This window comes from Oryctolagus cuniculus, chromosome 1, assembly GCF_051225735.1.
Source record: "Oryctolagus cuniculus isolate XC-2025 breed Fujian yellow rabbit chromosome 1, ASM5122573v1, whole genome shotgun sequence".
Classification (NCBI taxonomy): domain Eukaryota; kingdom Metazoa; phylum Chordata; class Mammalia; order Lagomorpha; family Leporidae; genus Oryctolagus; species Oryctolagus cuniculus.
Genome location: NC_142867.1, coordinates 21,709,260 through 21,731,768, shown reverse-complemented (window position 1 = coordinate 21,731,768; position 22,509 = coordinate 21,709,260). Strand labels below are relative to the sequence as shown.

Below are 22,509 nucleotides of genomic sequence, written 5' to 3'. Positions count from 1 at the left end.
TGAGAGGAGAGGGGAGCACATGTTTCCTCATCTTCCAGATTCCTCTAAACCTGCTCCTGAGTTTTCACCCAGGAGGCCCCTAGATATCATAGCCACTTGTTATTATTCTGACTTGCAGCTTGCCACCAGGACTAGGGGATGTTGGGGAGGACACGGTTTTCTAGAGTCCTGAGCTACCGTCCTCTCCTTCCCCTCTTCTGTGCCACCAGTCATTCCAGCGCTAGTAACTCAACTCTGCTATGCAGAATGTGTGATCTGTGGGTAACATGGAAACTGGTGCAATATTCCTGGGAGGTGAGGCATCACACACCGAGCAGTAATATATGTTTCTTTCTGGTGAGTCTGTTGTAACCAAGCCATTAATTTAATAATTTTATGTTTTTATAGATTTATTGATTGATTGATTTGAAAGGCAGAGTTACAGAGAGGCAGAGGCAAAGAGAGAGAGAAGGAGGTCTTCCATCCTCTGGTTCACTTCCCAATGGCTAGAATGGCTGGAGCTGAGCCAATCCAAAGCCAGGAACCAGGAACTTCTTCTAGGTCTCCCATGTGGATGCAATGACCAAGGACTTGGGCCATCTTCCACTGCTTTCCTAGGCTGTAGCAGAGAGCTGGATCGGAAGTGGAGCAGCTGGGACTCAAACTGGAGCCCATATGGGATGCCAGCACTGCAGGTGGTGGCTTTACCTGCTACGCCACAGCGCCGACCCCAGATTTAATGATTTTAAATACCTACTAAGACTAGGTAGCAGTGCTACCTAGTGGTAGGTGGGTAACCCGTAGGTCTAGTGACCTGAAGCTACCAGTACTTCAGTGATAAGCATCAGGTCCTATGAGCACGGGTAACTAATTCCTGAAATTCTGTCTGTCTCATTCCCTCAAAGATCTTTCTCCCAGATTATCTACTTTTAATCTGGTGTGACTAAAAGCTACCACAAAAAACACATTAGCATTTGCCTTCTGAAGTATTTTACTTTGATAAACTTTAATTTTTCCCTAATAATGAATGATAAATTATGTAATGTTACCATTTTCTTTCTTCATATAAAATCATTCAAAGCTTACAGTTAGAATGAATTTGGTGAAAAACGAGACTCAGATGTTGGTGAGAGAGAATACAGTTTGTCATTCCATGTGAGCAACAATAGTCTAGGAGAACTTCACCAATTCTAGTCAGAACGGCAAAAAGCTGCTCTAACTGATGCGCAGAATGAAAATTACTAATTTTTCTACATTGTCTCCATATTTTTGGGGTTCAGAATATTTTTCAACTGATTACCTCCCTCACTCTGACTCACCTGTGTTTCCTGGGTGATTTTGTGAAAGTCCTTCATAGCCTTCCCATGGCTGCCCATAGGCTTAGGATTAGATTTAGACTGGACAAAGGCGTTTTCTTGCATCCTGTACGTTCGAGGTCAGGCCAGAGCAGGCACCATGGTGTCCAGTGCACGCGCTGCTTCCTGGAGTCCCCAGGACTACCATCCCTTTCCCCAGGTCCTCCTTGCCCTGTGACCCCGGTGTATCTTTCAGGGCCTTGGTCACAGTTTACCTGCCCCTGGAAGCCCTACCTCAGCCCCTTGGCACATTTGGCTACACTTTTCCCTCTGCTGTCTTCTGTCTGCCTCTGCTCTCTGTCCCTTCCCACTCTTCCCTTCTTTAATGTATTCTTTTTTTTTTTTTTTAAGATATATTTATTTACTTGAGAGGTAGAGTTACAGACAGAGGGAGAGACAGAAAGGTCTTCCATCTGCTGGTTCACTCCTCAAATGGCCAGAACAGCAGTAGCTTAGCTGATCCGAAGCCAGGAGCCAGGAGCTTTTTCCAGGTCTCCCACACAGGTGCAGGGGCCTAAGCACTTGGGCCGTCATCTGCTGCTTTCCTAGGCCATAGCAGAGAGCTGGATCAAAAGAGGAGCAGCTGGAACATGAACCAGTGCCCATATGGGATGCCAGTGCCATAGACAGAGATTTAGCTCACTGTGCCACAGTGCCAGCTCCTAATGTATTCTTTAAAAAAGAAAAAGAAAAGGGTTGAAGGGACAACACTGTGGCAGTGCAGGTAAAAACTAAAGCCTGTGGCACTGGCATCCCATATAGGCGCCTGTTCGAGTCCCAGCTGTACCACTTCTGATCCAGCTCCCTGCTAGGGTACCTGAGGAAGCAGCAGAAGGTGGCCCAAATACTGGGCCCCTGCACCCGCATGGAGGACCTCAAAGAAGCTCCTGGCTCCTGGCTTGAGAGAGATCTTCAACTGCTGGTTCACTAACCAAATGGGTGCAACAGCCAGAACTGGGCTAGGCCAAGCCAGGAGCCAGAAATTCCATCCTGGTCTCTCACACACTTGGATCACCTGCTGCTGCCTTCCCACATCCATTAGCAGGAAGCTGTTCAGGAAGCAGAGAGCCAGAGCTGGAACCTGCACTCTGATAGGGCACGCCCCCATCCCTGATGGTGACTTAACCTGCTGTGCCTCAACGCCAGCCCCTACTTGAATGTATTCTTGAGAACAGGGTTCTTTAATCTGATTGGTCTCTGTGTTGCTGATGGCACCTTGGAGACCTGCCGTTTGCATGGTATCTCTGAGGACTGCGGTTGTACATGGTCATACTCTGCTGCACACTCATCCGTCGAGCCTTGTCTGTTGCTCTCATATGCTTCTGATCTTGAATTTTCATCCTCTATATCTCAGAGGCCTCCAAGCTAATGTCATGTTGCTAAGTTTCTTTCTTTCATTATTTTTCCCTAATCTTTGGAAGGAGAGCTGTCTTTTTTAGGTTTATTTCCGTGTGAGTGTTCATCAAATTGCTCTTTTAGGAAAAGAAGAGAATGTGTTTTTGTAATTCTAACTGGTTGTACATTTACTTCCTTTCACTCTTTTCTGTTTTTCTATCCCCATCTTTCCCTCAATTTCTTTTCCATAATTTTGTAAGAACATTTAAAATTTCCTTCAAGAACTCAAATTTGCTATTTTATAATCATTTCCTGGAAATTCAAATAAATTATCGTGACAACAAGTGATATACATGCCTTGGAGGTGAACTCTGGACCTGATGGACTCCATCTGTTGATTGGGAACGAGGATAAGAAATACATTCTCATCAAAAGTGTGCACTTTGGATGAAGACCATTTGTTCTCATTATTACTCTATAATTAAAGCCCGGGGGAAATTTCCAAAAAAAAAAAAAAAAAAAAAAAAAAAACCACTATGCTTAAATCTTTCCCAGGATAAAATTGTAAGTAATCTGGCTAGTTAGTGGATCCTACACCCAAACTCCTTCTTTCTGCCCTATCTGATTAGCAATTAATGCTGAGAAAGTATGAAGTAGCTAAGACTATGACTAAATCCTAAAACCAGTTATAAGAATACAAATAGTACAAAAAACCCCATACTGGGGCTGGTGTTATGGCACAGCAAGTTAAGCCACCGCCTGTGATGACAGAATCCCATATGGTGGAGTGTGCCAGCTGCTCCACTTCTGATCCAACTCTCTGCTAATGGCCTGCGAAAAAGCAGCAGCAGATGGCTCAAGTGCTTAGGCCCCTGCCACCCACGTGGGAGACATGGAAGAAGCTCCGGGCTCCTGACTTCCTCTTTCTCATGCCTGTTTCTTTCTCTCCTCTCTCCCCCACATCTCACTATAACTCTGACTTTCAAATAAATTAATTAAAAACAAAAATAAGAACCCCATATCATCCTCTACCCAGGCTGACTTATTATTAACATTTTACCCCATTTGTCTTTTTTTTTTAAGGGAAAGGGTTTACTGGAGAAAACCCAACAGACCGGAGGGGAGGGGCAAAGAAGGAGAAAGAGGGAAAGGGAGAGCATGAGAGAGAGAGGTCAGGAGATGGAGAGAAAGAGAGAGTACCCCAGTTGTCTTATTGTGGCAGAGTAAGTCCCACACATCAGTGTCCTTTAGCTCTGAATACTTGGACACATGTTTCCAAAGAATAAGAACATCCTTGTATACAAAGTTACTTCAAAAAGTTCAGGGAAATTGGAATGAAAAGATGTTTATGTTGATGCAAAAAAATTTTGAAATCCATGCATATGAAGGGCCTTGGGAAAAGCTCATGAAAATGCATACTATGAATAAATTGTGCGTGGACTTCAAATTTTTTTCCCCAACATAAATTTATCCTTTAATTCCATTTTTTCAGCATCCATTTTGAATTCTTCTTGTATAATTACTATACAGTAAACAGCTTTAGATTTAACAGATATAATATTGTTACCTACTATATCATTTGTGCCCAATTTTTGATCCTGTAATATTTTTAAAAATATGTACTTATTTTTATATAACTTTTAAATCTACATAAGGTGAACAAATTTCATTTATTTCATATATACAGATTTAAGGGCATAGTGATACTTCCCACCCTACCCTTCCTCCTACCCACGCTCCCACCATCCTCTTCATTCCTTTCTTTCTTTTTTTTTTTAATTTTAGTGACATACTTTCAGCTTATTTTATAATCATATAATAAGTAAAGAATTCATCAAATAGTGAGAAGAAAAAAAATACTGTTCCTCAACAATAGAGACAAGGGCTATAAACAACAATCAAATCTCAAAATGTCAATTTCGCTCATATACATTACATTTTTTGTACTCTATTATTTACCACAGAACAGGGAAACCATAATATTTGTCTTTTGGGATTGGCTTATTTCACTAAGTATAATGGTTTCCAGTTATATCCATTTTGTTGCAAGAGACAGGATTTCATTCTTCTTTATGGCTGAGAAGTACTCCATAGTATATATATACCACATTTTCTTTATCTAGTCATCAGTTGATAGGCATCTGGGTTGATTCTGTATCCTAGGGGTTGTGAATTGAGCTGCAATAAACATGGGGGTACATATAAGTCTTTCATATGCTGATTTCATTTCATTTGGGTAAGTTCCCAGGAGTGGGATGGCTGGATCATATGGTAGATCTATTTAGAATTTTCTGAGGAACTTCCATACTGCCTTTCACAATGGTTGTACTATTTTGTATTCCCAACAACATTGGATTAGGAAACCTTTTTCCCCACTTCCTCACCAGCATTTATTATACTTTTATTTCTGCATCAGAGCTATTCTAACTGGGGTGAGATGAAGCCTCATTTTGGTTTTTATTTGCATTTCCCTGATGGCTAGTGCACCTGAGCACTTTTTCATGTGTCTGTTGGCCATTTGAATTTCATCCTTTGAAAATGCCTGTTCAAGTCCTTTGCCCATTTCTTAACTGAATTATTTGTTTTGTTGTTAGTGAGTTTCTTGAGCTCTTTATAGATTCTGGATATTAATCCTTTATCAGTTGCATAGTTTGCAAATATTTTGTTTCATTCTGTTGTTTGCCTGTTCACTTTGTTAAGAAGCTTCTAAGCTTGATGTAATTCCATTTGTCTATTTTTGCTTTTATTACCTAAACTCTTGGGGTCTTTTCCAAGATGTCTTGCTTATGACAAGTTCTTACAGAATTTCCCCAGTGTTCTCCTCTAGTATGATGATGATCATTTTGATTATATCAGATTATAGATTCAGATACTTGATCCATTTTGAGTTCATTTTTATATAAGGTATACAATAGGGGTCTTGTTTCATACTTCTGTATGCAGAGATCTGATTTTCCCAGCACCGTTTGTTCAAGAGACTGTCCATTCTGTGGGGATTCATTTTAGCTCCTTTATCAAAGATTAGATGGTTGTAGATGTATGGATTGATTTTTAGGGTTTCTATTCTGTTCTATCAGTCTACATGTCTATTTTTGTGCCCCTACTAGGCTGTTTTAATTATAACTGCACTATAGTATGTCTTGAAACCTGGTATTTGCCTCTGGCTTTGTTTTTTATTTTGTTTGAGATTGCTTTAGCTATTTGGGGTCCCTTGTGTTTCCATCTGAATGTTAGGATCATTTCTTCCAGATCTGAGAAGAATGTTGGTGTTTTGATGTTGGTGGGATCAGATTGAATCTGTGAATTACTTTGGGCAGTATGGACATTTGGGTGATATTAATTCTTCCAACCCATGAACTTGGAAAATTATTCCATTTTTTTGTGTTCTTTCAATATGTATTGTGGCCGGCGCCGTGGCTCAATAGGCTAATCCTCCACCTAGCAGCGCCAGCACACCGGGTTCTAGTCCCGGTCAGGGCGCCAGATTCTGTCCCGGTTGCCCCTCTTCCAGGCCAGCCCTCTGCTGTGGCCTGGGAAGGCAGTGGAGGATGGCCCAAGTGCTAGGGCCCTGCACCCCATGGGAGACCAGGAGAAGCACCTGGCTCCTGCCTTCAGATCAGTGCGGTGCACCGGCCGCAGCGCGCCAACCATGGTGGCCGTTGGAGGGTGAACCAACGGCAAAAGGAAGACCTTTCTCTCTGTCTCTGTCTCTCTCACTATCCACTCTGCCTGTCAAAAAAAAATATGTATTCTAATTTTCATTGTAGATATATTTCACTTCCTTAGCCAAATTCATTCCAAGATATTTAAATTTTTTGTAGCTATTATGAATGGTAATGATCTTACAAGTTCTTTCTTAGCCATGGCATTGTCCGTGTATACAAAAGCTATTAATTTTTGTGTGTTGATTTTATAACCTGTAACTTTACCAAACTGTCTTAGGAATTCCAATAGTTTCTTGGTGGAGTCTTTTGGTTTCCCTATAGATAGGATCACGTCATCTGCAAACAGATATAATTTGACTTCCTCCTTTCCAAGTTGTATCCCTTTGATTTCTTTTTCTTGCCTAATGGCTCTGGCTAAAACTTCCAGAACTATATTGAATAGCAGTGGTAAAAGTGGACATTGGTCCAGTTGTTCCCACTTGTTCTGAGTGAATGATCTTTCTGATGTGTCGTTGGATTTGATTAGCTAGTATTTTATTGAGGATTTTTTGTATCTATGTTCAGCAGTGTTATTGGTCTATAATTCTTTGTTGTATCATTTTCTGGTTTTAGAATTAAGGTGATGGTGGCCTCATAGAAGAAATTTGGAAAGATTTCCTCCCTTTCACCTGTTTTGAATAGTTTGAGAATAATTGGAATTAGTTCTTTAAAAGTTTGGTAGAGGGGCCGGCACTGTGGCACAGTAGGTTAATCCTTTGCCTGTGGTGCCAGCATCCCATATGGGTGCCTGTTCTAGTTCAGGCTGCTCCTCTTCCAATCCAGTTCTCTGCTGTGGCCTGGGAAAGCAGTAGAAGATGGCCCAACTCCTTGGGCCCCTGCACCCGTGTGGGAGACCGGGAAGAAGCACCTGGCTCCTGGCTTTGGTTCGGTTCAGCTCTGGCCATGGCGGCCATTTGGAGAGTGAACCAACAGAAGGAAGACCTATATTTCTACCTCTCCCTCTCATTGTCTGTAACTCTACCTCTCAAATAAATAAATAAAATCTAAAAAAAATATTAAAAAGTTTGGTAGAATTCATGAGTGAAGTCATCTGGTCCCAGCTTTTCTTTGTAGGAAGGGTCTTAATTACTGATTCAATCTCCATCTTGGTTGTTGGCCTATTTAAGTATTCTATGTCTTCATGACTCAATTTTGGCAGATTTTATGTGTCTAGAAATCTATACATTTCTTTCAGATTTTGCAATTTGTTAGCATATAGCTGTAACATCTCCTTTTTCATCTGATTTTATTAATTTGGATCTTCTTATTTGAAAGGCAGAATGACAAAAAGAGAGAGAGAGATAGGGTGGGGGTGGGGACTGGTGCTGGTGGTGGTGGATCTTCCATCCACTCTTTCAAAGCCAGGAGCCATAAACTCTATCTGATTTTCCCATGTGAGTGAAAATACTCAAATACTGGGGCCATCTTCCAGTGCATTATCAGGGAGCTGGATCAGAAGCTGAGTAACTGAGACTCTACCTGAGATTCAAACCTGCACTAATACAGGACTCCCAAGCAGATGCTTAACCTACTGTGCCACAATGCCCACCCTCCTATAATATTCTTTATCGCCTTTTTTTTTTTTTTTTTCTCCAGTTAAGAATTCAGTCTGGGCTCTGGTATTATATTTAGTCATCTTGTCTCTTTTCATTTTTTTTTTTAAGTGGAATTTCTCCACCACCTGTCTTTGTCTTTTATGACATTGACATTTTTTGAAGAGCACAGTGCTCCTCCCCCGCTCTATTTAACTGAACATTTAACACTTGAGTTTAATCTGATGCTTCCTCAGAGCTCGATTCCGGTTCTGCTTGCTAATCAAAACATTAACATACATGATGATACATCCTTCCCAGGGCATCACGCTCGGAGACCCAGCATCCACCCCGCCACAGTGGCAGTGTCCTGCAGTCCAGGTCTGACCTGCTCTGTCTGCTCAGTCAGTCCTGTTGTTTTCCTCTCACCAATAAGCAGTCTGGGAGGAGACACTTCTCATAATTTCCTCTGGAGTTAAGCAACCAGTGATGTTTCTGTGCCTTATAAGGTTTTTCATTTATGAGGCCCTGTCCGGATATATAGTCATCTCAAAGCAAGGAGTTACAGCGAAGGCATGGTCACAGCTTCCTTGATCCAGGCTGTGGTTTTATGCAGAGCACATTTTTGTGCTGTACTGAGGCATAAGGACAGAACACTGACTTGTAGTCAGCAGACCAAGGTTTGAGTTCTGCTTTTCCCACCTAGTAATTGTCTGACTTACAGAGGGTTGCTCCCTTCCTTTGGGCCTTGTTCTCCCCTTTGGCAAGTGGAATAAAAGATATGGCATCTATAAAAATAACTGGGAAATGACAAGTGAGTGTGAGGAAGAGAGGAGAGAAACGTGCATCTGTGAAGCTCTCCAATATGCCCCATGTTTTTACCTGTTCCCTTATTTGAGCTAGAGGTTAAACTAGTCCCATTTTACAAGTAGGAAACTGAGGACCAGTAGAAGTCAGGTAACTTAACTTGCCTGAGGGCAGTTCAGTTCATCAAACAGCTTGAGCCTGTTGCTTTCCAGGTCCGCAGCTGGGCAGTGAGGAAACACAGGTCAGTAAGACATAGTCCCTGTCTTCCAGCCCCCAGAGAGTGAAAAGATGGGCATTTAAACACTGCAGTAGCCGTGAGCCCCAAGGGGGATGTGTACGTCATGTTCCACATTTCCTCAGTCAAGAAATATTTAGAGGTACTGCAGAATCTGGTTGTTGGTGAAAAAACATGGTGAGTCCCTGCTGTAGTAGACAATTAAAAAAAAAAAGGTGAATAAGTGTGGGGAGCAATCCGGACTAGACTGAGTTACTGGAATTAAGACTTATTCTATGCATCTGCTCTCCCACAATATGGCGCTGGGAGAGAAGTAAACAGCTTCTGCACAGCTGCCTCCAGTTCAACCAATAAACTGTAGGACTTGCTCCTGATTGGAGGAGAGCAGCGTACTCGGCGTGTGGGCAGCCGAGTTGGGATTGGCAGAGGAGGACTATAAAGGAGGAGAGAGACGGCATGCACCAGGAACATCTAAGGGGAACACCTGTGTAGCCCCCGAGAGAGCCGGCCGGCGGTGTGCCGCTCCCCTGCGGAAGTGGGGAATGTGGCCAGGGTGAACTGCCCTTCCACGGAGGTGGAAGGGACAGTAGCCAACCCGGGAAGAACCAGCAGGAAACCCGGGGAGGGCCGAGCAGACGAAAGAACAGCGCAGGGTCCTGTGTCGTTCCTCCACGAAGAGGGGGAGCGACAAATAAGATAATTTTTTACAGTGATACTTGCCATGAAGAAAGTAAAGGAAGGTTGGGGGCCGGCGGTGGTGCAATAGGTTAATCCTCCGCCTGTGGTGCTGGCATCCTATATGGGTGCTGGGTTCTAGTCCAGGTGCTCGTCTTCCAGTCCAGCTCTCTGCTGTGGCCTGAGAGGGCAGTGGAGGATGGCCCAAGTACTTGGGCCCCTGCACCCGCATGGGAGACCAGGAAGAAGCACCTGGCTTCTGGCTTTGGATCAGCGTAGCTCCAGCCGTGGCAGCCATTTGGGGAGTGAACCAATGGAAGGAAGACCTTTCTCTCTGTCTCTGTCTCTCTCTCTCTCACTGTCTGTAACTCTACCTGTCAAATAAATAAATAAAAATCTTAAAAAAAAAAAAAGAAAGTAAAGGAAGGTAATGTGCCCAAGAATAAGGGGAAAGTTAGGGACTTTGCTGACCTGGGTTTAAATAGCACTGAAGTCTGTCTGCCTATAATGCCTTCCTGGTTCCCTCAGAGGTGTTGCTGGCTCCCCCTTTTGTCTGGGAAGCCAGGTCCCTGGAAATGCTATCCACGAGGTCATTTGCTAATTGAAATCACCTGCTAATGTTGACTTTCCCTAACTCTTTACCCAGGGAAAGGTGAGGAAGCGGGTAGATACCGCCTCACCCAGAGAAGGCAGGCATGGGTTTTGGCTGCCCTGTAAATGAAGACCATTTTCTTATGTTAGCAGGGATTACAAAAGAATTTAAATTTGAATTTCCCATCGTGAAGAAATCCTTCGAGTCCCACTCCCTTAAGTTACTACCTTCCAGTGTTTTTGTCCTCTTTGGTGACAAAAGTTGGTGGTTTTGTTAATTCAGTTAAAAATGTAGTTTTAAATATACTTTTGGTTTAGGCTATGAAATTCAGAAAACAAATCTGACAAGTTGAGATAAGGGAGGAAATAAAATGCAAGATTTTCTTTTAGTGGAAGAAAATATTTAATCCTCTTTTATAGTGTTACATATGTTATTGCTTAGAGTAATTATATAGAAAAGTAGAAAGAGCTAGCAAGCCAAGTGTTGAGAAATGGCTACCACGATTGAAAACATGAGTCTCCATCCACTCTTCTTGTTAGTTGCCAGTGACAGTAAAAGGAGGAAATGGAGTGTGTCTTTAGTGCAAATGGAGTCTAAATAGAACTATAAAGCAATCAGAAGATTCTCACTGGAAATATTCATATCTGGTCAAGTGCACCAACTTTGTGAAATGACTGCACAGTTGTAGAATTAGTCCTGATGGGATCATTGGGCTCTGATCCCTTCCAACCAGGTGACTGACTCTCTGTCTTTGTCAGTGATGGTGTCTTTTTTTCCTGGCCCTCTTTCCTGGCCGTATTATACTAAGATCTAACAGATTGGAGTGGGTATTTGACCTAGTGGTTAAGGCACTGCATTTCCTATCTAAGCACTGGGGTTTGATGCCTGCCTGCAGCTCCTGACCCCAGCTTCCCTTGGAAGGCATCTGATGATGGCTCAAGTAATTGGATTACTGGCCCCCAACTTTGGCCAACCCTTTCTCCCAGCCATGATCATTGTGGGTAATTGAGGCATGATCCAGCAGATGAGAGTACTCTGTCTGTGTCTCTTTCTCTCTGTGTCTCTGTCTCTTTGCCTCTCAAATAAATTAAAAAAAAATTTTTTTTATCTGAAAACATAAGAGGTTCCTCCAAATCATTAAATATGTGTCCAGGAGGATGGAGATACCTAGATGATTACCATTACCTCTATAGTCTGATCTTCTCTACAGAGAACGGAATACTGGCCCTCCTTACAGGATGCAAAACTTCAGCTAAATTCTTATTTCCAAGGTAATTCACAAAAATATAATAAATATTAGAAAACTTAGACAATAACTGCTAATACATACTAGAGTTCAAATTCCATATGCTTTAGCTGACAATATCTTATTTAATCCTTGTAATATAATAAGGAATATGCTCTATTTATCAACTGCACAGGAAGAAAATCGGGCTCAGTCATGGAGTGTTTTGCTCAGATCACACAGTTAGTAATGTGCAAGCAGGGATTTGAATCCAGATTGATCTGATCTCAATGAACACTAATTTTTCCACTATTCCCCAACTACCTCTTAGTGTCACATGCCAAATTCAACCCATCAGGAAGTCCTACTGACTTTAGTTTCTCCTGGAAACATAGCCACTGTCCAACCATTCTCGTGACCTCTGCTGCTACTGCTCTGGTCTGAGCCCTTTTAGGCCTCACCCCGGACGTTTTCTAACGTCTTCCCATTCGGCTCCCCTGCTCCCACCCATGCCTGTAGCCCCTGCAGCCTGCTCACAGCAGCCAGAGTCATCTCTTTAAAACAAAATCTGGTCATTTCATTCCCCTGCTAAGAATTTCTCCCAAGGCTTCTCATCCCTTTCAGAGTACAGCATGCGTTCTTAGGGCCCACAGTGCTGATTTCACCCTTCCACGCCATCTGTCATCTTCCCTACCCTGCAGTTCCTGAAATACTCTGAGCACCCTCTCATCTCAGGGCCTTTGCACTGGCTGTTCCCCTCAGTGTATAAGGCTCTGCACCCACACACCCTTTTGGCTAGCTCCCTCCCTTCTCTCATCTTTGCTTCTATGTCCCCACTTCCGTGACGCCTTTCTTGACCAACCCACCTGCAGAATTCGCTTCCAACACCAATGTCCTTTATCTAGGTTTTTCTTCCTTTTTGTCATTACCTATCAGTATTGTATACATCTTGTGTTATTTTGGTCTGTGTGCACCTACCAAAATGTAAGCTCTGTAAAATGAGAGATTCACTTTTTGTTCACGATGCTATTTCCAGTGCCTAAAACATTGTTATAGTAGGTGCTCAGGAAATACTTTGTTGTTTAACAAATACTTATTTTTTTGTTAAAGATATATTTTATTTATTTGAAAGACAGAGTTACAGAGAGAGGTAGAGACCGAGAGAGAGATCTTCCATCTGCAGGTTCACTCTCCAGATGGCCACAATGACCGGAGCTGTGCCGATCGAAACCAGGAGCCAGGAGCATCTTCCAGGTCTCCCATGTGGGTGCAGGGGCCCAAGAACTTGGGCCATCTTCCACTGCTTTCCCTGGCCACAGCAAAGAGCTGGATCGGAAGAGGAGCAGCCGGGACTGGAACCGGCACCTATATGGGATGCCAGTGCTTCATGCCAGGGCTTTAACTCATTGTGCCACAGCGCCAGCTCCTAATGAATACTTTTTTTGTAGTATTATATGGCTTTCCCTCTTGTTCCTTGAATGTTAACCTGCAAACTCTATATATTTGGAGGAAGGCCATTCATGAGATTATCAGTCAACCAGCATTTATCAAGGCTTTTCTTTGTGCAGAGCATGTCATTTCGAACTCCTTCATTCTGGGCATTGGTGCTAAGCTTTATATCTGTTATGGGACCCTTTTTCAATGCCATGCAACCAGAGATCTCAGCACCATTGGAAGATTGCCGTTCTCTTAACGTTTTATAGCAAGTCCAAGGATTCCTACTAGTAAGAAAATCAAGGGCCTTTTAGTAGACTAAAGTTTATTTCCTGGTTTACAAGTAAAGTCATACAAACACGCAAGTATAATTATTTAGATCTTCTGGGCAATGCAGATCCAGAAATGGTCTACAAATACACAGAGCTAAGGAAGGAAGTTTCCCCATTGTGGCCGCATAGGAGCTACAATGAGGAAGATTGTGTGTTGGCTACAGTGGTGGACTTAGTGCCTGTTAAAGGTGTGTTACACACCAGGTCTAAAATCCCATGCTGTGCTAATCGGTTGGATCCTGGTAGCCTCTGGATCCACATCTTCCCAAAGCATTGTGGTGAACGGTTCTGGTTGTTTTCAAATTTGAGATGCGTAGTTAGCATGCAGTTGACTGTCCATCAAAGATGTTCAGCCACGTGACGTTCAGGGGCTCAGTGTGTGATCTTGAGTTTCTGCTGTGTAGCTTTGTGCATCCTTCTTTCCAGTACTCTATGGCATTTGTAGCAGCCATCCTGTTCTGCATCAAGACCCACTCAATTATTTGGTGAAGACCAGATACTTAAGCAAGCTACTTCAGTGGGTGAGAAAAAAAAAAATCAACTTGTCTCCAGGGATTTTTTTTTTTTTTAAATGGGCTGAGCAAAGGCAAAGCATGAACAGTTTTGCTCAGTGGCCTGATTATTTTCTGTTTGGGATTCAAAATTTGAAAACCCAGACACTTGTCCACATCTGTAGCTGTCATAGTTGAATTTTTGGGGCCGGTGCTGTGATGTAGTGGGCTAAGCCTTTGCCTGCGGCACCAGCAACCCCGTATCAGCACCGGTTCAAGTCCTGGCTGCTGCTCTTCTGATCCAGCTCTCTGTTATGGCCTGGGAAAGCAGTGAAAAATAGCCCAAGAGCTTGGGCCCCTGCACCCATGTGGGAGACCCAGAAGAAGCTCCTGGCTCCTGGCTTCAGATTGGTGCAGCTCCAGCCGTTGCTGCCATTTGGAGAGTGAACCAGCTAATAGAAGAACTTTCTGTCTCTCCCTCTCTCTGTTTGTAACTCTCTCTCTCAAATAAATAAATGAAATCTTTAAAAAAAAAAATTGGGTTGTTTCTGAGCTGGCAAAATTTCTGATGGCCAGTTGTGGAGCTTAAGCAACCTTTTAAAGTTGTTCTGCCCCAAATACTCACTGTAAAAGTCTGAGTATCTTCTTGATCCTTTCCCTTTATGTTTTCCTGGGTAAGGAGATATGAATTAATTATTATTTGTTGGATTTTTCTTGAGTAGTCTAAGGGTGCACCTCAATGACCTTTTTATATAAAATGATTTTTTTTCTTTCACATGTGACTTGAACTATTCCTTTTAAAATTTTTGGCAAGTAGTTATATTTATCTGTTTGCCTCTGTTTAGATAGTATAAGCTTAAGCTTCAGACTACCTAACATTTTGGTAAAACAGAAATAAATTCTTATATTATCAGGTTGCAGGTGTAATTACTTTTCTGGACTATAGCTATAGAAAAGGACTCAAATGCTATTGTGCAGAGTTGTCCACACTGAAGTGTTCTTTTGTTCACTCATTCAGTAGGTATTCATTAAGTCTTCACTAGGTACCAAGTACTGTTCTCAGCAGTGAGAGTACACTGGTTAATAGGATCCAGATCTCCAAGTGCACATTTGGCCTAGTAGTTAAGATATGATTTTAGATGCCCACGTCCTCCATAGGAGTGCCTGGGTTGGAGTCCCAGCTCTGCTGCCAATTCTAGCTTCCTGCTAATGCACACCTTGGGAAACAACAGGTAATGGCTCAAGTAGTGGGGTCCTTGTCACCCAGGTTAGAGACTCAGATTGAGTTTGAAGCTCCTGGCTTCTGCACGGCTGAGCCTCCCCTGTTGTGGGCATATCTGTCTCTATCTCTCTACCTCTTACATAAAATAAATAAATTTGAAATAAAGGCCCAGAACTTCATGGAGCTTATGTTCTAGAACTTGATGCTGTCCAGTGATTGTGCTTAGTTTTCTTTCTGTGCTGTTTTGCGTCCCTCCTGCACTGCTGCATACCTTTCCTGCATTTGAACCATGCTGCACTAGCACCATGCTCTTTTTAGGTCTCCTTTTCTGTATGGCTTCTGCTCCCTTTTATGCCTACCTAGCAACCCCTTCCCCCACACCCCCACTTCATTTAAGATTTAGCTCAAAACCTAGGACATCTCAGAATCCTTCACATGGTTCTGAGGCTATGTTAACTGCCTCCATTTCAGACCATTGTGGAAATAAATAAGTGCTCTTTCTGGAATAGAATTTCTATTTCTTAGTTGGAAAATATAGCTCAACTTGGAATTCCTACGCATCTATCTCTTGTCCCCACACCCAGAACCAAGGAATTCTCTTGTTTGTCATGGTTTAAGCTGAATGGTAAGTTAGCTTGTGGCACCATCCAGTGGTTCAATCAGACAGTGCAACTTAATTCTTCAATTTATGCCATAAACAGATTAGGAGAGCAAAGCAGGATGGATGGCAAAAAGGAATAGAGAATTAAAATACAATTGAAAGTCATCATTATCAGAACATCTTTATCTTGAGAAGCTCAAAACTTTACACCTTTGCTAGGCTTGTGATCTACATACAGGAATTATTTTAAAGCTGAGGCATAGAGATGAGCAATGGTTTACTCATGTTCCTGCATTATTGACACCAGAGCATGTGTGTATACATTTTTGCTTTGCTAGAGGAACAGTTATTTCTTTACTTATTCATTGAGCTCCATATTTCAGATTTTGTGTTTGAGATATATGTCCAATCTGTGTTCTCATGCACTCTTATCCTTGCAGCAAATGGTTTTAAAAGTCAAGACATTTTGGGGGGAAAAAAAAACTTTTGCCCATTAAGTAAAGAATAAGTATATAGTGATACTTCCAATGAACAAATTCTCAAAAATCAAAAGTCAGCCAGTCAGTTGACCCGGATGAGGAAGTGCTCTGGTGAAGTTAGTCTACTTAGTGTGGATTTGTGGCTGCAGGAAGAGACAGTGGTCAGGCTCCTGGATTCTTGGTTTTAGCTCACCCATCAAAGAGGGTAGGCTGTAGGCATTGACTCATAGTTGGGAATGGGAAAAATACAGTTACCAAAACACACACATAGACAAAAACCCAAAGAAGACATGAGACCCCTCCTCCCAGGTCTTAGTAGGAAGGAACCCATAGATGGAACAAATCTCAGTTTTGTTTCTACTTCTAATGATGAATTTTTTTTAATTTTGCCCACTCTGTGTTGGGAGAGATCCTCCCCTGTAAGAGATGTGTCAGTGTCATTTATAACCTGTCCTTTCACAGATGTGACTCTTTGGTATACTGCTCTGCCCAAGTTATTTCAGACTGCAGAAGGAGCCTCTGGTCATGACTAAAGGCTCATCGTAATAGTGTTCCCATGTATTCTGTGTTGAGTTACATAAAATGTCACATCATGGCAATGAACTTAACCTTAGTGAAATTTCTCTGAAAAGTCAGTCAGATTTGTTATTCTGTACCTGCCCTGTCAGGTGTCTTTTAATTATGCAGTTTCCATATTGTTACATTGTCGCTCCTCTCCCTCTCCCCCCAAGAAAAATGAAAAGAGGAGGTGATCCTTTCTTAACAATAGCCAAGTTCATAAAACTGAAAAAGCAGAATAATAGGAAACCAGAGAAGAAAAATGGTGACCCAAGGCCAAGAAAGTGAAATGTCTATTTTGGAAGGACCAAACCTGATAGAAGAAGCTCAATGAAGCACACGTCATGGAAAACTTAATCTCTTTTGGAGGATGGAATGTCAAAAATCTTACTTGGTGCTCCTGTGACAATGTTGAGTTGAGTCACAGTGGAAAGTGAATCCTATCTTGAATATCTGCTCTCTAGCTTTCTATTCAATGCCTTTCTTTTAAAGGTTCAAAGAGATGTTTATGCTTATTAATACTTTCCATAGTCTCAACTTCTGTTTAGTCAGTAGAATGACTTACTGCCTTTTTATTTTATGCCATCATATATTCTGTCAACCTCTCTTTAGGTAGCTGCTTCTCTTCCTCTCTCTCTTCCTCTCTTTCATCAGAATATTTCTGCTGCTAAGAGCCTCAGGCATCACTGTGAATTCTGAATTTGCGGTCCCCCTAATCATTGGCATGTGCTGCCTTTCCAGAGCGTGCTGCCATACTACGTTGCTACAAAACTGGCTAAAATCCGGAAGCCTACTTTTGATAAGCCCTCGTCTGAGACGTTTGTGAAGTCTGCAATTAAGACAGTTGGCTTGCAGTCTCGCACTAATGGATACCTGGTCCATTCTCTGATGGTAAGTCAATCTTCATGTCCCTAAGCAGTACTCTCTGGCTTGAGGTATAAAATAGTATAAGACATACAGGAGATCTTCCCAAAGTTTGTAGAAAATTTTCCATGAACTTGTTGAAGTTTCTTTATATTAGCCATGCATACGATGATAACAAGGCATCTATGTTTAATTTTAAAATTAAACTGCACACCCAAGAACTTTAAAGTCTACTTGTAAATAAAATAAGTGTAATAAGAAATAAACTCAATGGCTCCAGATTAGCCCAAACTATAGGCTATAATTATGTATTTCCCCCATTTTCCCCCCAGGGCACAATACACTCAATGCTGCCTTCGTGGGTTTTTGTAAAAATATCCATGGATGTCAACAAGTCCGTGCGGGCTCGCTATCTGAAGAAATACAAGAAGAACTAAGCACTGATGATTGTGTTGAGTAACTTGGTCATTGCAGAGCACCCTGCCAGTCTCCAGATTCCATGGATGTTCCAGTGGTTACTAACATGGCTAAATAAAGCAGAAGTTGCTTTGAGAAGCTCCTGACATATATTCTGGATACTACCAAGAATAAATCTGACGCGTGATGTAAATGCTTGTATCAAATGGATAAAGAGCTTAGTAGCAAAGAGCACGGGTATAGCAAATCACAGAATGCTCAAGTCAGGCATAAAACCCAGCTGTTTCGTCTGTCCCGAGCTCTGATTGATAATCACGATTCTTGCCCTTTCTCTGAGGCGTGCCATAAGCTGTAATGGCCAGCTGGTCTTGTTTGCCTGTAACACTTTGAAGGAATAGAGATGAACTGATCCACTTATGGGCAGACACTTGGCAATTTAAAATAGATGTCTTGAAGATTTTCTAAAAGTGTGTTCCAGTTTGTACATTTAGTTGGAACTACTCTTTCTGGAAAGACAGACAGAGTTGTTTCTCACATGGAGCCCACGGAAGGATGCTTTCTGGTATCCATGTTACTTCCTCTCAGTGTGAGTGTATGTAAATACTGACAGCCGTGTGTGTGATTTCTGAAGGTAAATGGGCCAAAATGTACCTTGAGTCTGGCAGCTCCCTATGATACCACCGAAATCCTGACTCAGCAAAGTGGTTTGCTTGAACCCTGCCGCCTCTGTTCTGTGCTGTACCAATAGTGCTCACATATGTAACAATAGATTAATTTTATAATAATATGCCATCATGGAGATGGCAGTATACTTTTAAATTGGTACCCTATAGGTTACTGATGTAATTCATTTTTAATAAAAGATGATATAGCCATGGTGTTTAATGAAAGTATGCTTCTCTGATGCTTGAAACTGAAGGCTGTATTTACACTGGTTTAATATGAATTAAGGCTGACCTTTATCCGGTCACATAATCTAGGTAGGGAAATCACCAAGAAATAATTCAATGCTATGGACCATGTATTATAGAAGGCAGGCTTTGAACTAGGCTGTTGTTCCTAGTTTTATGCAAAAGAAAAAAATGTTAATGGGGTATTTGTTTCCAGTTGTTAATTTTTGGCACTTAAGGACATAAGACAGAAAAAAGAAAAACAAATTAACATCAGCTACATCGTTCTGTAAAAAAAAAGAAAAAAGATTTTAGCACCCCAGAAAAAAGGATGAACATAATCTTAGAATAACAGATAGTCATCTAAATTGAATACATGTAGCTTTATAAAATAAAACATTATTTGCCTTTTTTCCTCTCTTATTTTGTTGTAGAAATGCCGGAGGACCATGACCGGGGCAGTAACTTGTATGTTTTTACATGTTGGTTGGTTGCTTGGTAATTGTGGTAGTTGTTTTTGGCAGAAAAGTGGTAGATAGGAAGAGGTTGCAAACAAGAATCCAAACACTTTTTCTTTTGTCCCATTTTAAAAGATAGTTGTAATTCTGGCTAGGAAATCCCTTAGCAATTTCAAAATTTCTGTGTTCTGCCTTTGACAGTTTCAACTTGACAAGTCTGCTCTTGCCTTTGACACTGAAGGATGAAGATGAGGACATGAAAATACATGATTCAGGGTATGGGAAAGGAAAACTGCACTGGAAGAGCAGACTGTGTTCCAAACCACCAAGATAGTCAAGCATATTTTTAGGGATAAAAAAGTTAGGCTTTATATTAATTTATAAAATTAATCTCTATATTGGTTTGATTTTATGTTCTGATGTGTGCTAGATAAAATTTGAACCCAAAAAGGATAGACTAAAATATAGTATTAATTATATCTGTAGAGTTAGCTTAACTCAGAACATAAAAAGCCATGTTTTAATTTATTAAAATTCTTTTCATTGTCATTTTGCATAGACATCCAAAGTGTCCGCAGACATGCAGGGGAGGGAGCAGCGGAGGAGCTGTCCTACACACAAGAGTCTTACTATTCTGATTTGCCCTTCTGCCGGTCCCACATGCACATGGAATAAGTAAATGCTAAAGATGGTGTTGTTGGTCTCCATTTCCTCACATACTATGCTATAAAGGATTAATTTTAAGATTTCATGCAATACTTACTGCACCAAAATATAATAGAACTGAAGTTTTAAAAAACAAAAAGATTTGTTTATTTGAAAGAGCAACAGTGCAGTGTGAGGGGAGATCTTCCATTTATTGGTTCACTCCCCAAACAGCGCTAATAGCTAGGCTGGGCCAGGCCAAAGCCGGGAGCCAGAAACTCAGTCCTGATCTTCCACTTGGGTGGCAGGGGCCTAAGTACTTGACCATCTTTCACTACTTTCCCAGGCACATCTACAGGAAGCTGGATCTGAAGTGGAGCAGCTGGGACTTGAAGCAGCACTCTGACATGGGATACTGGTGTCATGAGCCCTGGCTTGATCTGCTTTGCCACAGTGCCATTCCCAGAACCGAACTGTCTATAGAGTAAACATCAATGCTGATACCACTATCAAGGGTGCCGATTCTCGGTAAAAGAGGAGATTTAAACTTTTATCTATTTGTTTTATTTGAAAGGCAGAGGCACAGAGACATATCTTCCACCCAGTGGTTCACTCCCCAAATCCCCATGGCAGCTAGAACTGGGCCAGGCCAAAGCTGGGCGCCTGGAACTCCAGCTGGGTCTCCCACATGAGTGGAAGGGGCCCAAGTACTTGAGCCATCCTCTACCACCTCCCAGGGTGTGCATTAGTAGAAAGCTGAATCCAACACAGAGGTGGTACTTGAACACAGGTACTCAGGCGTGCAGTGTTGGTATCCCAAGCAGTATCTTGGGATACTATGCCAGATATCCATCCCATATGTCCTGCTTTCTGTGGGTTTATTCTGTTTCTCTTATTTCACAAGTTGGACAGTTAACTTATTTATGTTCAGTGATTTTTTTTCCTAGAAAAAGCATCTGTGTTTATTTGAATTATCTCCTTTACTGAATCCACAATTGTGTGTGTACACAAACATGTATATATACACATTTTTATTACTCTTCAATGTCTAATATTTTTACATTATGATTTCTTAGGCCTTTGAATTAGTTTGAGATGTACCTCTAAATTCAAAAATTTAAGAGTTTTATAAAGCTATTTCTTAAAAAAAATAAAGTTTGTAATAATTGCCTGGTGCTTGGTACAGCATTAAGTCACCAGTGGAGAGAGACTCCCACCTCCCATTCTGGAGTGTCTGGTTCAATCCCACTTCCTACCCAGCTTCTTGCCAAGTGCTCCTTGGAAGACAGCAGGTGATGGCTGAAGGTCTCTGCCACCTATGCAGGATCCCTGCATGGAATTCAAGGCTCTTGGGTTTGGCATGATCCAGCCCTAGCTTATTTGGAGAGTAAACCAGTGGATGGAAATTCTCTCTTTCCATTTGTTTTTCTGTCTTGCTCTGTCTGCCTTTCAAATAAAATGAAAACAAGTGCAGAATTTTTAAAATCTGGTATTAATATCACTGCTAATAAGATAATTTTATAATTAGGCTGGCACCGCGGCTCACTAGGCTAATCCTCCACCTTGCGGTGCCGGCACACTGGATTCTAGTCCCGGTCGGGGCGCCGGATTCTGTCCCGGTTGCCCCTCTTCCAGGCCAGCTCTCTGCTGTGGCCCGGTAGTGCAGTGGAGGATGGCCCAAGTGCTTGGGCCCTGCACCCCATGGGAGACCAGGAGAAGCACCTGGCTCCTGCCATCGGATCAGCACAGTGTGCCAGCCGTAGCGCGCCGGCCGCGGCGGCCATTGGAGGGTGAACCAAGGGCTAAGGAAGACCTTTCTCTCTGTCTCTCTCTCACTGTCCACTCTGCCTGTCAAAAAAAAAAAAAAAGATAATTTTATAATTTGTCTATTCTGATATGATGCACTGGAGACGCAATAAGGAGCCAGGGTGTGGTGTGGGGGGTTAAGCTGCTGCATGTGACACTGGCATCCTGGAACTGTGCATCAGGTGGAGTCCTGGCTGCGCCACTTCCAATCCAGCTCCTTGCAAATATGCCTGGGAAAGCAGCAGTAGATGATCCCAGTACTTGGGTCCCTCCCACCCACATGGGAGACCAGGATGCAGTTCTTGGCTCCTGGCTTCAGCCTGGCCCAGCCCTGATTGTGTAGCCATCTGAGGAGTGAACCAACCAGCAGATGGAAGGTTGCTTTCTCTTTGTCTCTTCCTCTTTCTCTGTCACTTTGCCTTCCAAATAAATAGTTTTAAAAATCCCATATGGGTGCCAATTTGATTCCTGGATGCTCCACTTCTGACCCAACTCCCTGCTAATGAACTGGAAAAGCAGCAGAAGATGGGCCAACTCTTTGTGCTGCTACACCCACATAGGCAATCTGAAGATACTCCTGGCTGCCGGCTTTGGCCTGGCCCAGCCCTGGCTGTGTAGTCATTTGGGGTGTGAAGCAGCAGCTGAAAGATCTCTCTCTCTCTCCCTCTCTCTCTCTCTCTCTCTCCCCCTCCCTCCCCCTCCCTCCCTCCCTCCCTCCCCCTCTCCCTCTCTCTCTATCTCTGCCTTTCAAACAAAATCTTTTTTAAAAAAAGTAAAATAAAAAAATGAAAACAATATTATTTATGTGATATTCCTATCAAATATTCATAATCTGAAGCTAATCCAGGAAAAAAACAGAAAAGCCTAAATTAA

At 42.2% G+C, this 22,509-nt stretch overlaps 1 protein-coding gene across 1 annotated transcript in view; it reads left to right on the top strand.

Annotated features, from left to right (window-relative positions):
- The window catches only part of HSD17B12 (hydroxysteroid 17-beta dehydrogenase 12), a 200,029-nt gene extending 181,302 nt beyond the window's left edge, over positions 1-18,727 (top strand). Inside the window, exons 10-11 of the mRNA XM_002709065.6 lie at positions 17,298-17,447; positions 17,753-18,727. Coding sequence (XP_002709111.2) covers positions 17,298-17,447; positions 17,753-17,857 — 255 coding nt within the window. The 3' untranslated portion in view covers positions 17,858-18,727. The remainder of the gene's footprint in view (positions 1-17,297; positions 17,448-17,752) is intronic.
- The last annotated feature ends 3,782 nt before the right edge of the window (positions 18,728-22,509 follow it).